The sequence below is a fragment of the Phallusia mammillata genome, chromosome 4 (genome assembly GCF_965637545.1).
Source record: "Phallusia mammillata chromosome 4, kaPhaMamm4.hap1.1, whole genome shotgun sequence".
In the NCBI taxonomy this organism is placed as follows: domain Eukaryota; kingdom Metazoa; phylum Chordata; class Ascidiacea; order Phlebobranchia; family Ascidiidae; genus Phallusia; species Phallusia mammillata.
In genome coordinates, this window is record NC_137255.1 from 29052190 (window position 1) to 29065723 (window position 13534).

Below are 13534 nucleotides of genomic sequence, written 5' to 3' on the forward strand. Positions count from 1 at the left end.
TGAAAAAAGGGCTAAAACCGCAAACCGGCGTACCCCACTTAGCAAGAGTACCTCACTTAACCCATGCCATAACAGGAAATAAGCGATGGGACTAAATAGGGCCTTAAACAAGGGCTAAGCATGCATTTTCGCGGTTGGTATATGCAGACTAAGTGACCTTAGCGTAAGCTAAGCGAGCTAAGTGTTGGCTGCGCAGGCTGAGGTAGCTCGCAGTTTTAACGGGATCCAAGACTTGTGAAAAACATAAAATAGATTAAAATGATGTGATGTTGAGGCATGGATATGTGACAATAAAGAGAGTAAACATATTCAAAAGTAATGGAACGTACTGTCGTTTCAGTTTTTATGAGGTAAACAATATCAACAACACCAATAGCCAGCAACAAATTACAAATTTCCAGGTGTTAGTTACTCACTGTACCATAACAATGGTTTATTACGTCACTATTGATAGTTGTTGACGAATTTAAAAACAATGATTATTCAACGCACTTAAGGTTTTGACTGGTAGTAAAAATTAACGCAATTCCTTCCCTTGCATGCAACCTGTATATAAACACCCAAAAGGAAGGGTAATGAATAAAATTTGTTGACAACTTGTAGTGTTACAAATCAAAACGCCCAACATTGCCAGTTCAATTAGTTTAAATACCTGGTTTGGCAAAGAATAGTGGCCTGCCATAAGTCATAATGCGTGTCTGTTTTTTTAGTTTAAATTTACCTCAGTTTGTTTGTGTGAGCCGGTCGTTCTATCTTTAACCGTACGTGTTTTGTAGTCGATTGGGCTTAGCCGCACAGACAACTAGTAATAATTCAGGCGGTCGTGCCCTTCATTTCATGACGATGCACGCTTCTCATTTTTGATTCTCTTATTGAAGTAACCTGAAACTTTGCAAGCTGTTGGTGACTGCAATTATAAATTGGCTAGTGAAAACCGTTTCGTTTTATCTTTAACCGTTCGTGTTTTGTAGTCGATTGGGCTTAGCCGCACAGACAACTAGTAATAATTCAGGCGGTCGTGCCCTTCATTTCATGACGATGCACGCTTCTCATTTTTGATTCGCTCATTGAAGTAACCTGAAACTTTGCAAGCTGTTGGTGACTGCAATTATAAATTGGCTAGTGAAAACTGTTTCGTTTTATCTTTAACGGTTCGTGTTTTGTAGTCGATTGGGCTTAGTCGCACAGACAACTAGTAATAATTCAGGCGGTCGTGCCCTTCATTTCATGACGATGCACGCTTCTCATTTTTGATTCGCTCATTGAAGTAACCTGAAACTTTGCAAGCTATTGGTGACTGCAATTATAAATTGGCTAGTGAAAACCGTTTCGTTTTATCTTTAACCGTTCGTGTTTTGTAGTCGATTGGGCTTAGCCGCACAGACAACTAGTAATAATTCAGGCGGTCGTGCCCTTCATTTCATGACGATGCACGCTTCTCATTTTTGATTCGCTTATTGAAGTAACCTGAAACTTTGCAAGCTATTGGTGACTGCAATTATAAATTGGCTAGTGAAAACCGTTTCGTTTTATCTTTAACCGTTCGTGTTTTGTAGTCGATTGGGCTTAGCCGCACAGACAACTAATAATAATGATTCGGACGGTCGTGCCCTTCATTTCATGACGATGCACGCTTTTCATTTTTGATTCGCTTATTGAAGTAACCTGAAACTTTGCAAGCTGTTGGTGACTGCAATTATAAATTGGCTAGTGAAAACCGTTTCGTTTTATCTTTAACCGTTCGTGTTTTGTAGTCGATTGGGCTTAGCCGCACAGACAACTAATAATAATGATTCGGACGGTCGTGCCCTTCATTTCATGACGATGCACGCTTTTCATTTTTGATTCGCTTATTGAAGTAACCTGAAACTTTGCAAGCTGTTGGTGACTGCAATTATAAATTGGCTAGTGAAAACCGTTTCGTTTTATCTTTAACCGTTCGTGTTTTGTAGTCGATTGGGCTTAGCCGCACAGACAACTAGTAATAATTCAGGCGGTCGTGCCCTTCATTTCATGACGATGCACGCTTTTCATTTTTGATTCGCTCATTGAAGTAACCTGAAGCGTTGCAAGCTGTTGATGACTGCAATTATAAATTGGCTAGTGAAAACCGTTTCGTTTTATCTTTAACCGTTCGTGTTTTGTAGTCGATTGGGCTTAGCCGCACAGACAACTAGTAATAATTCAGGCGGTCGTGCCCTTCATTTCATGACGATGCACGCTTTTCATTTTTGATTCGCTCATTGAAGTAACCTGAAGCGTTGCAAGCTGTTGATGACTGCAATTATAAATTGGCTAGTGAAAACCGTTTCGTTTTATCTTTAACCGTTCGTGTTTTGTAGTCGATTGGGCTTAGCCGCACAGACAATTAATAATAATGATTCGGGCGGTCGTGCCCGGTAGAGCTACTAACACCATAACGAGAATCAGAACTTCGCTTTCACAAGGGGGCGTAAAGAGCTGAATTTTTACTTAGCGGCTATAAATGGGTTGGGAAATAATTACATACAATTTTTGCATTAGTAACTAATTTTTGGGTTAGTTTTATTGAATTTTAAGTGCTAATACCTTACTCCGATCCTAATAGCCCTAACCGTGAACATTTTTGGAGATACAACTAACCACATTTGGGTGTGTGATTCTCGTTATGGTGTTAGTAGCTCTACCGTTTACTACAGAGAGAATTTAAAATTTGCACAAAAGCTTTACAATCGCATATTTAGAAATTTTCTGACAAGAAGGCGACCAAAATAATGCATGATTGAAACATATAGAACACAGATAGTAAAACAGTTAATTGCGCGGTCGCCAACTTTAATTTCCAACAAAAAAGTAACATAGCAGACAGACAGTGACGCAACAATCGCAATCAAACGAATAATGCTTTACAGTTTACACTTTAAGCCTTGCATTTATTTGTAACTATATTTCGTATTGGTTGACTTGCTTTGATGAAACGAATATTAAACATTTAAAAAACGTTTTGCCATAAACGAGGCAATCTACCACATGTATAAACCTTATTTGGACATTTCAAAGTTAACCGAAAAGCACTGGAGCAATAGAATTACTTAAACATAAATCACAGTTGAAAAACAAAACACAAAACACACAAAAAAGAACACCAGCACTACAATTTAACTTTACAAATCAAGCTATTAATCCTCATCATCACTTTCATCCGTTGAATAGTCAGCACATTCTGGTTCCAAAAAAGGAATAATTTGAGGAGTTTCAAGGGAGTTTGAGGAAGTAGGCAATTCAAGATGTTCAGCGAAACTGCCTCTTAAGTTTTGCACAAGGCTTTGAACTTTAAATTTTTGGCAAATCAAGTAGGAAGATAAATTACCATTGATTACAATTTCTCTCTCAAGTTGACAAATTAGTTGCTCATTAAACTGTAATACACTAGTCATTTCCCTTTTTACTATGACAATTTCTTCCTTTGACCTTTCCATAACAAAGTATCTGTCAAGTATTTTTTGAAAAGAATCTTGCTGTGTAGCATTTGGTATGTCATTAGGCTTTACAAAAATATCTGCAAGTGTTACTCTTTCAGGGCATTTGGTGACTTCAATGCCTGACATTGTGTTGTACTTCTTGATTAACTTTTTTGTTACCAATGTGACCCTTTTCATATTTTTGGATATCTTGTCAAAAATTGCTTGTCCAGCTATAGGAGGCAAAAAGAATAGTTTGTTCACTTGGCTGCAATATCCCCTATTCTTCTACTATACTATTTTCTGCTGTAATTATGATTAGTATTTGTTTCCAACATGATTTGGTAAACCAATCTATCTGAAAACTTACATGAATACTTCCGTATTAAAGTTGAAAGGAAACTGCGTTCAAAGTTCTGACATTGCAACTTAACCAACAACTCCTGCCTTTTCTTTTCTGCTGCAGTCACTAGTAACAAGTCTAGTTCTTTCAAACTTAAGTTCTGAACACTTCCTTTTTTTCTTGATCCTTCAAGTTGTTTCTCTAACCTGTACAAAAGGCATTAGTATAGTGCTGTTATATTTGGCTAATTAAAGTTTTTCCTAAAACTGTAATATGCTAAATTTATACTACCTGGCAACCTGGCCTGTCAAGTCTAAGACCTCTGTACAATCTGAATTTCCTTGAGTTTCAAGTGCATTAATACGAATTCTGTAAACAAAGAAAAATTGAGTGCTATTTATAATTGTTCAAACTGCAGTAAAACCATTTTAAACCTGTTTGCATTTAAATCGTGCATTTTTAATGCATATTCCTCTTTGTGTGAAAGTTTTAGCTCTTTGCATGCATCACTGATGACATAAGGGCATTTAGAAGCATTTTCTACCTCTGAAAGAGACAGTCCTCCTGTAAAAGTTTGTATTGGGTAAATCAATAAATTGACAAAATTAAGCTATAGTATATCAACTAAAATGCTGTTAAAAATAACCTTCAGTGTTGTTTTAAAAAAATACAGACCTGGATAGGATTCCATCATCAGAGAGAGCTCAGCTTCAGCCTGATGCAATGCAACTTTAGCATTACTTAACCTTTGAACCAATATAGACCCTGCAAAGTGTTTTTTTAATAAATAAATTTTTACATATTTTTTCATATTATACTTAACCAACTTAAACATTGTTCTACCCAGGTTAAACTTTATTTTTCTTCCATAATGTAGGAGTGCATCAGTTAGTAAATCAATTCTATGTTCTGGTTTCATTTCTTTTGTTATTTTGGCAAATTTCCGTAGATATGACCAAAGTCTTTCAACAGTTTCTCCCTCTGTTAGTCCAAATCCAACTTTTCGCCTAGGGCTGTATTGCATCTGGATTTTAATTAAATTTGAGTGTTAGAATTACTGTTTACTTTGTTTTACATGTAAAACCTCAGGTCATTACCTGGCATGCAACATTATGACCATAGCCATGAAAAATAGGCACAGCAAAAATGAACTTGTTTAAATTTGATGCAGGTAGTCGAATCTAAACCAATATATGAGTATATCTGGTTCGTAGTTAAAAAAGAAAAACCCATCCCTGGCATACATACCTTTATGTGTTCCTGTAGTTTACATGCTATATCATAAAATATCTTTATGTCTGCATTTTTGTTTTGTTCCATAATTTTTTTCAAACAGAAAACTGGATAACCTAGCCTGGGCGCATTGACAGGCTAGCATTGAAAAAAACAGCAAAATGATTATAAAGCAGTTACTAACCTCTCCCCATGTTTCATATCAACAAACAATTTCGGATATGCATGCTTACAACATACACCAAAAATTCCTTTTACATCAAGTTTAGCTATTTTGTTGACAGAGCGGATTTTGGTTCCAGCTTTAAAATCACTACACATCTACACAAAAACAAAAACGTACTCACAGATTAGATAAATATGTTCTTAAATGTGTTTTTATTTGGATTTTACTGTTTTTGATGCTGTGTCATGAGCATAGCTGTTGACAAAGCCATCCACTTGCTCTTCATTAACAAAAAACAGGCCATTATGATGGGGAGAAGCACTACTTTTGCCAGCAGCCCTTCTTCTTACTAAGCCAAAATTTCCATCAAAGCAATACATATCTTCACATGTTGGATCCTAAACGTATTAAATTTCCTCATCAATTTCCAACTATGCCACTTGCTAATCTTTTGGTAACAAGTAAAACAACTACCCCTTTGCACGCTGGACATTGGGACCCATTGTCATTCAAATTTTGTAAAATTGAGGGCAGGTTGTTTTGAATTTGATAGACATGGTGTCTGTAAGATTCAAGGACTTCATTTAGCAAAATCTTCGAAAGGTCTTTTATCTGCTAAGTTTAAACAGCTTAAAAGTTTATCCTTTCAAGACTACCATAGATGTACATTTACCAAACAATTATATCCTGGTGTATTTTCATGCAACATTGTCATTGCAATGCAAAATCCATGAGTGGAAACCTGTTGTTCGAGACTAAGGGTACGGATAAATTCCATTAAATTAATGCTCACGGCTACCTTTGGGGAAACTGGTGAGCATGGCCATAAATTGTACCTTAAAAGAGTGGCACTTTCCTGCTCACAGGAGCAAAATTCTGCTACTGCCAAGTGTTGAAATCCTATAAACAATATAAATTCAATTTTGAAAAGGTCATTGCTTTAAATGCACTGTGATAAATCACCTTTACTGTCTATTACAGTTAGTTTCTTTTTGTGCAATGTTGAGCAATGATGGCCATCACTTCGATGCAAACAAACATCGTTTAGTTTTTTTTTGACAAACATGTTGTCCTAAATGAAATTTTGCATGAAATGTTAAATAAATTCAAAATCAAGAAAACAGCATACCTGCCAAACATCTGGTCTATGGAATAGAACAAAGCAATGGACCTCCTCCCAGCATGAAACACAATAATAGGCATTCCAACCACAATCTTGGCATCTCAACCCGTCTGTTTTAAAGTCCAAGCTAATTTTACATCGTGAACAGACACATCTTTCAGGATAACGAAAATTGCCTATTTCAACATTAAGGAGGTCTTTTTCCAATTCCCTCCACCTTAGACTTAAAGTGGATCTTTTTTCGGCATAAGAAGAAGGTTCACAAGGGAAAGTACTGACTTCATCCTGAACTGAACTCTTCGTAGTATCGGATTCATGCCTATTTTGCGATAAATATGAGCTACAAAACAGTAAGCACTTCTTCTTTTTAACACTTTTTATTTTGTACAGTGACGATATTTTTCTTCACCTAGGCATAGCAAGACCAAGAAAAAACTAACAGCTGAAATACGTATGCCTGAATATGTGGAAGATTGATAAAATTGTCATTAGATGGTGAAGGTAATTCGGAAATGCAGCCTTTAGGTTTAGAGTTAGGGAAACTGCCCATCCAAAACCGGGAACCACCCTACACAAAACAGGCTAAAGTTGCGACTTTTAAGCGTAGAATCCCTAATACAGGTTATAATACAACAGCATCAAGGCCCGAGATTACTCAGAATTCGACAGTTTCAAGCGTCTAAATCAGACGGATCGGGTGGCTGCAAATATGTGACGTAATATTAACACAGGAAGGTTGGATCGGCACTGAATGCTGACGTCAGTTAACATACTACTTGTTGCAATTTTTATTAATTATATGTGGTCATCGAAATTATTGTTTGAAAGTAAAGACAAACGCTCAAAGCTGTATACGTAATTGAAGTATTTTTGACTGTACTTGTCCATTAGGGTGGCCACCACACGCACCTTCGATCGCATTGTGAGTTACCATATTTTTTGTTATTTTCGTTGATAGTTAGTACAGTTAATCATTACAAAATTGTCAAAAATGTCACTTCAACTCCTAAAGTTTGCTCTTTTTGTCTGTTCGTTGAGTTTGCTGCACAAAGGTAAGTGGTTTTAAAAAAAATTTCTTCAAAAATGTCTACTGATAGAAGTAGAGTTCTTTGCAGTTTCGTGATCAAGCGCTGCAACCACGTAGAAATACCTGGTGCTTTCTGATGTAATGCTTCTCAGGGCAAATTGTGCTTCAGCCTGTTGAAACCATACGCGTGGATTGGAGGTCCAAAAAGTTGGCAATTTCAATGTAACTGCATGTTGCTGTTGGGCTTCTTCTGGATTAGACATAGTATTCTTACAAATGCCGTTTGTAAGCTTCGGGGTCACCAAATGTGGCGAGCGTTAGCTGTTTATTTCGCGACGTCCAAAATAGAATGAATAAATACAAAGTGTCATACAAGCGAAGAAAGAGAACACGAGAAAAGGGCACATTTAACACGCTTTGATAAATGCGGGTCGGCAGAGTCGCTACAGTCGCACAATATTGTAGCGAAATTTTATTTGCTTGTTATTTTTTGTCACCGTCACTTATTGTTTTCGTTCTTTTTCGTTGTGGCACCTTAATTACGTTTTTGTGTTATGGCACCCTCGCTGCTTCCCCTTAGGAGTGATTAGTTGTGAAAGCGTTGATTGCGACGGAATGTGCCTTCCTGTTCCGCATGCTTTGAATAGGGCGTCACTAGTCGATAATATGGCTTTTCTCTGGGCGCCGTGAAACGTGGTGGTGTTGGTGTTGGTATAGATGGTGGGTTGCCACGTGCCCGGTGTAACTTTGCTTTTACATTGTTTTAAATATAAGTCGCGCCCATAAGCTAAACCAGTGTGAGGGAGTATAATTGGCTTTAGTGGTGAGCCGTTATTGCAGGGTTCTGGACCGGTAGCAAATTAAGTAAGCAGGCTTGGTGCATACGATCGATTTATCAGGCCTGTCGAAATAATTCGGTAACAATATCATGCAAACCTAATTTTTAATTTAATAATTTTTCACCATTCATACCATCATCCGGCAACGAGTGTTCAAAATCTAACTCTTTGCCGGTTGGGTTATCCCTCTCCTCATTGCCATCACCTACTTGAACTCTGGCCAATTCGGCTACAACCGATGCTGGCTCCCTGCCAACACCGCCATCCTTGTTGCCACGGTGATAGTTCCCATAGCAAGCTTTTTTATCTGCACCATTTCGCTGGCTCTACTGACGGTAGCCCTGATAGTGAAGAGACGAATCACACCTCTTTGCGTCATGCAGCGATCAACATGACGATGGATGACGTCGACATGGATCACGTGATTCAAATGTGGCTTGAACACTTTCTGGTGGGCGCGGTCCTCATTCTTCCATGGGCTATATTTTTTATGCCAGGTATGTGTTTTTTTTATGACATGGGACGAAGTAGTTTTTTACATGCACAAAATGTGCATGTATCACGGCAGAGTCTGGTATTAGGAACAGCTTTGTCACCAAAACACATGTTCATTTACTAGATAGTCCAACCAACTTTTCACGGCAATGTTTCAACTAATATTAAGTAGTCAACCTACGTTCTGGTGAAAAATCCTATTTTGCGCCCAGTGTTTTCTTTTATCACCCAAACTAGGGTTATATATTCCTAGCTGAAACGGGTTTTGTTCACAGGGCAGTCAACCGTTAAGAGCTGCCTGTACACAGTGTGCAATTTTCGCTAACAACTTATTTACGTACGTTTAGGTTACAACAGCTTGGCGGCTAATCTGCAAAATATCTACACCGCTTTCGTCTTTATGGCCATCCAAGGGATTCTAGTCTTCATTATCTACGTCATAGTAAGCCCTGATGTCAGAACGGCCCTGTTTGGCACAAACAAGTATTCGAGCACCTACAGCCTCTACTGGTACTGACCACAACAAAGCGGAGATAATTTGCCGATCGAGAATTACACAGTGTATACTCGGGATAATCTGGATGAGCGAGAGAATGACCACGGGAAACCGGAGGACGGAGAGCTGGAGAGGACATCCAGACAACAGACGTAGCAGAACGCAGAAGAAAGTGAGCATGAAGCACAAAACAGCTTTACATCATTAGAACAACGAAAACAGCATGTTGGGCAAGAGTGGAGAGAATACAACTCAAAAAAGTAGAGCGATTGTAACAAGAAGAGAAGCAAAAATAATACGAAAGCTAGAGACTCATGTAGGGTTCATAATACGCATCAGCACATTTGAATAGGTGCTTACGACTGTGAACCCAATCAGCCCATAGTGTCTTATAATGTAGAAAAAGAAACCCGCTGACAAAGCTGTTGCCACACTTGACTCAGCAAGCGTGCCGGCCACAACAAAGATTAAATAAATATGTCAAACATGGAGGCAAAAATATGCTTATGTACTAGTTTATTTGCAAACACATATAGTTGTAAGTTATATAGACAGTACTAAAGTAGCATTTTGAATAATTGTTTTGTTTTTTATATTACCAGATATAGTTGATGGTATAAAACAGTTGTATTTTTTTCCAAAAACACGATAAAAATGTCAATTAAGACGGTAAAGGTTGTCCTTTTTGTCTGTTTGATGAGTTTATTACATCGAGGTAAGTAAGTTTCGGCACATAACAAAAGCAATAAAGCATAGTCATTTGAAACTACCTTGTTTTAGTGGCGGCATAAAAAACTTACAAACTTCATAGACTTAGATGACATTTTACTGAAATTTATCAAATGAAACCTAATTTGGGTAAGTTATAGGCTCGGTGTAAAAAATGGTGCCTGTAAACTGGTAAAAATATTCACCAGACCTAGAATAGCGACGCAAAGTTTCGATTCTATATGGTTTTATCAGTGCAGCTGGTGACGAGAGATCGGCCGCATTGGCTAGTGTAGCCATTCAAAGGCACTCCAGTGTGCTGGGTGCCTTTACATTGATACTGTGACACTAAGCCGACTTCACTTTGGTTCCCAAGTAGTTACTTGACCAATGTGCCACCCAGCTTACTCTTTGGTGTATGCCCAGTTGTGGCATCGCACAGACTAGCAGAGGCATGGGTTTTTACCCTGTTACTCCAAGCAAACTGGAGTGCCGTTGGATGGCTACACTAGCCAATGCGGCCGATCTCTCGTCACCAGCTGCAATGTGCACTGTCTGCAGCTTATCATTTAATACATTGATTTTGTTTCTAATGGTGAATTTCATGTTAAGTGTCGGACGGTCAGTGTCACGGAGGGGATTTAACCGCAAGTCACGTCGTTGTAACCATTTTACCTCACTGTACCACATGGACTCGACGTTTCACCCTCCAATCGGGTGCCACAAGTTTGATTGCGTATTTTCGAAGTGGAAAGCTTGCTGCAGACAACTTTTGTAAGGTAAAGTCTTACAATTATAGCCTTTAAATTTAGTACATAAGATTTTTTGGTGTTTTTCTTTTTTAAATCTAGAGCGGACGTTGTGCACATAATGAATCTTCTGTCGAGCTGCCTGCATCGTATTGCTAGCTGTTGGTTAATTTCTTTCGTCGGTAGTTTATCCAGCAAAACAGTTTATATGAATGAGCTGCATGTATTCGTTTTCACACATATGCTCATATAACATGTTTACCTCGATTCGACTTGAGTAACGAACCAACATTTTTTAACTATTTTAACACGAATTATCGCTTGTTTCGAATCCATAGATTACAAATTCTGTTGGAATGTTGTAGATTTTTTTTTTGCTTTGGAGTTATGTTTAAAACCAAGTTGTTCTTAGAGCAAATTCTGACTTTGATTTTAACCAAAAAGGGGCTCACTTCAGGCCTCACTCTGTACTCGGCAACATTTCTGTCGTATTTTTGAAGTGGTTTATTCAAACGGGATATCTTTGATAAAAGTTCAGGTTTGGGTTATTTAGACGTTTGGACTCGGTGATAACTCCTAAATAAACTAATTGCCTTTAATATGTAAATTTTGAACAATAACCTCATTCTGTTTAATTTAGATTTACGAGGGATCCGACGACAATGGTACATTGGCTGGAACGTTAGAAGGTGGAGGCTTATCTTTTCCGGTTATCGCCAAAAGCTTGTCTGGTTACATATATTGTGTCACAAACCTCACATCGGAACCTGTGTCGTTTATTGTACAACAATGTAAGTCGGGCTTACGATTCATGTATAACCGAAACTTAACTACGAAGTTTTTTCTTGTCCATGGTAGCAACGAAATAAATTAAATTCGTTTAGCTCGTTTTGCAATTGTGTATGGGGAAACTTATTACGACACCCTTGTGGAGTGAAATGTAGCTCCACTTAATGCGCCGTAAAAGTCCCCGAGTGTATTTTCTGTATTGATAATTTCATTTCCACAATCAGTTCGTTTTTTTAAAAAAAGGTAGATGGGTCCCTAAATCTAATCCCCAGTTTTAATTACCAATGTGGTATTTAGATCCAAACGCATTGTTCCCCAAAACTGCATTTATGCCCTCAAACCCATAAGAAGTTCATTTTTTTCTTGTCCATGTCCACCAGTATTTAGGTTAACCCTTATTAGATGGGATCTCTTATCATATTTGATTCGGTATAACGCTTCTTGCTGGTCTAGCGTACTGTGATGTATGATTAGCCCCAATATTGGCCACTACTGGTGCATATCGTGGATAAGCTTTCTCTCATATATCGTTATATCCGCGTTAAACATCTAATTTTTCGCAGACACTGCAGGAGACAGAGAAGAAGTAAATGAAGCAACTGACAACATCTTCCTCATTGTGATGTTTGTTCTTCTGGCTGCTGTAATTATCGGAGCTGTGTACTTCGTATGGGTAAAACTGGCTCAAGATCCAAAGGCGAAGCAAATTCGTCTGTAAATGAATTGTCATGCAATTTAAAAATCGTATACCCTTGTCAAAAAAGCTTAACATGTATGAATGTTGGTTTTAACAGCTTGTGGAAGAAAAAAAACTTTGCAGCGTTTGTTTGCAATTTAAAGTTTGATTTTTGAAAAAAAATTGGTAACTTGTCTACCACGTTTTAGACAATGAATGCTTTAATTAATTCCTTTGTATTCAGAAAATTACTTATTCAGAAAAAGTATTTCATTGTGTCTGTAATTTAAATGCAATACAGTCAAGCTTATATCGCTTTGAGTCTGTTGATTATGATGTGAAATTTAAATTCTCTTTCTCACAGTAGGAAGCGGCCAGGAAATTAAGCCCGAACTTGAAAGCAAAATTCCGAAACTCGGCCCAATGTTCGGTATAAATGAAGCCTGAATTGGCCCAGAAAGGTTTAAGTACCATTAAGACATAAATGTTTTTATTGCTTGTTGTCAAAATTAATGTATAACACAAACAACATGAACAACAAAAAGCCGTCCACATTACAGATTATTTCCTTAGCCCTTTTGTTCTCTTAATACTAATCTTCTTTTCGGATTGAAATCATAGTTGGTCCTGAATATCTACAAGAAAGGTTTCAATTTTTATTAAGATTGACAAATTATGATCAGTGAAATATAACCTGGTCCCACAGAAAACGTTCATTCTTCCTCTTCAGCGTTCAAAACAATATTTCTGTTCGACCTACGGGGAAGCACGGCATTGGTTGAAGATTCACCTTCTGGTGATATACAATGCACCATCTTTGGATTTTACCAAATAAGATCTGGGTGCAACAAGTCGGAGCACTTGGCCGCAAATGGACCACGTCTTATTAGCATTGTTAAAAATTCTAACACAGTCCCCAGATTTCAGACTGGAAAGATTATGTACATTGTGTCTGTTATTAAAATATGCTAAATCCCTTCAATGTTTCAAGCGGGTTTCCTCTTTTCTACATTATAACACACTGTGGCCTATAGGTTTACAGTCGTAAACTGCGCTGGCACCGTAACACAATGCAGGTGATTCAAACCGGATCAATACAGTTGTGTCGCTTATTGTGTAACGATGCCGCTATATCCAATTGTTCTGAACGCGTATTATGAACCTAACGCGAGTCTCTAGCGTTCTTTTCGATACACTGTGTTGAAACAAGATGCAGACAATGTACATATATTACTTCAGCAATACCAATAATACCAATGGTGCCTGTCAGCTAAAACACTTCGTATGCTTCAAGTATTCTTTTGTACATCAGAACACACATTGCTGTCTACTTAGGGCTTTCAGGCGCAAGCCATTGCAAACCCCGTAATACAATACAGGTAGTTCAAACTGGACCAATACGGTGTCGCGATCCTTTCACGATCTAACTTTGTTTGTAAAGCTCAAACTA

At 37.9% G+C, this 13534-nt stretch overlaps 4 protein-coding genes across 4 annotated transcripts; 2 read left to right on the forward strand and 2 right to left on the reverse strand.

Moving 5' to 3' along the window:
- Window positions 1-2751: 2751 nt before the first annotated feature.
- On the reverse strand, window positions 2752-4939 carry LOC145224948 (uncharacterized). The gene is made up of 6 exons (XM_080091581.1): window positions 4881-4939; window positions 4627-4807; window positions 4459-4548; window positions 4218-4347; window positions 4075-4152; window positions 2752-3989 (listed from the first exon to the last, which is right to left on the reverse strand). Exons 2-6 carry the CDS (start codon window positions 4805-4807, stop codon window positions 3737-3739), a joined length of 732 nt encoding a protein of 243 aa, XP_079947707.1. The 5' UTR covers window positions 4881-4939; the 3' UTR covers window positions 2752-3736.
- An 895-nt stretch (window positions 4940-5834) lies between these two features.
- LOC145223751 (uncharacterized) lies at window positions 5835-7595 on the reverse strand. Its single transcript, XM_080090143.1, has 4 exons — window positions 7456-7595; window positions 6312-6708; window positions 6146-6254; window positions 5835-6082 (listed from the first exon to the last, which is right to left on the reverse strand). Exons 1-4 carry the CDS (start codon window positions 7593-7595, stop codon window positions 5835-5837), a joined length of 894 nt encoding a protein of 297 aa, XP_079946269.1.
- Window positions 7596-7797: 202 nt separating this feature from the next.
- LOC145225217 (uncharacterized) lies at window positions 7798-9747 on the forward strand. The gene is made up of 2 exons (XM_080091902.1): window positions 7798-8668; window positions 9014-9747. The coding sequence occupies exons 1-2, from the start codon at window positions 8410-8412 to the stop codon at window positions 9181-9183; spliced, it is 429 nt and encodes a 142-aa protein (XP_079948028.1). The 5' UTR covers window positions 7798-8409; the 3' UTR covers window positions 9184-9747.
- On the forward strand, window positions 9746-12309 carry LOC145225216 (uncharacterized). Its single transcript, XM_080091901.1, has 4 exons — window positions 9746-9877; window positions 10483-10649; window positions 11260-11410; window positions 11972-12309. Exons 1-4 carry the CDS (start codon window positions 9817-9819, stop codon window positions 12124-12126), a joined length of 534 nt encoding a protein of 177 aa, XP_079948027.1. The 5' UTR covers window positions 9746-9816; the 3' UTR covers window positions 12127-12309.
- Window positions 12310-13534: the final 1225 nt, after the last annotated feature.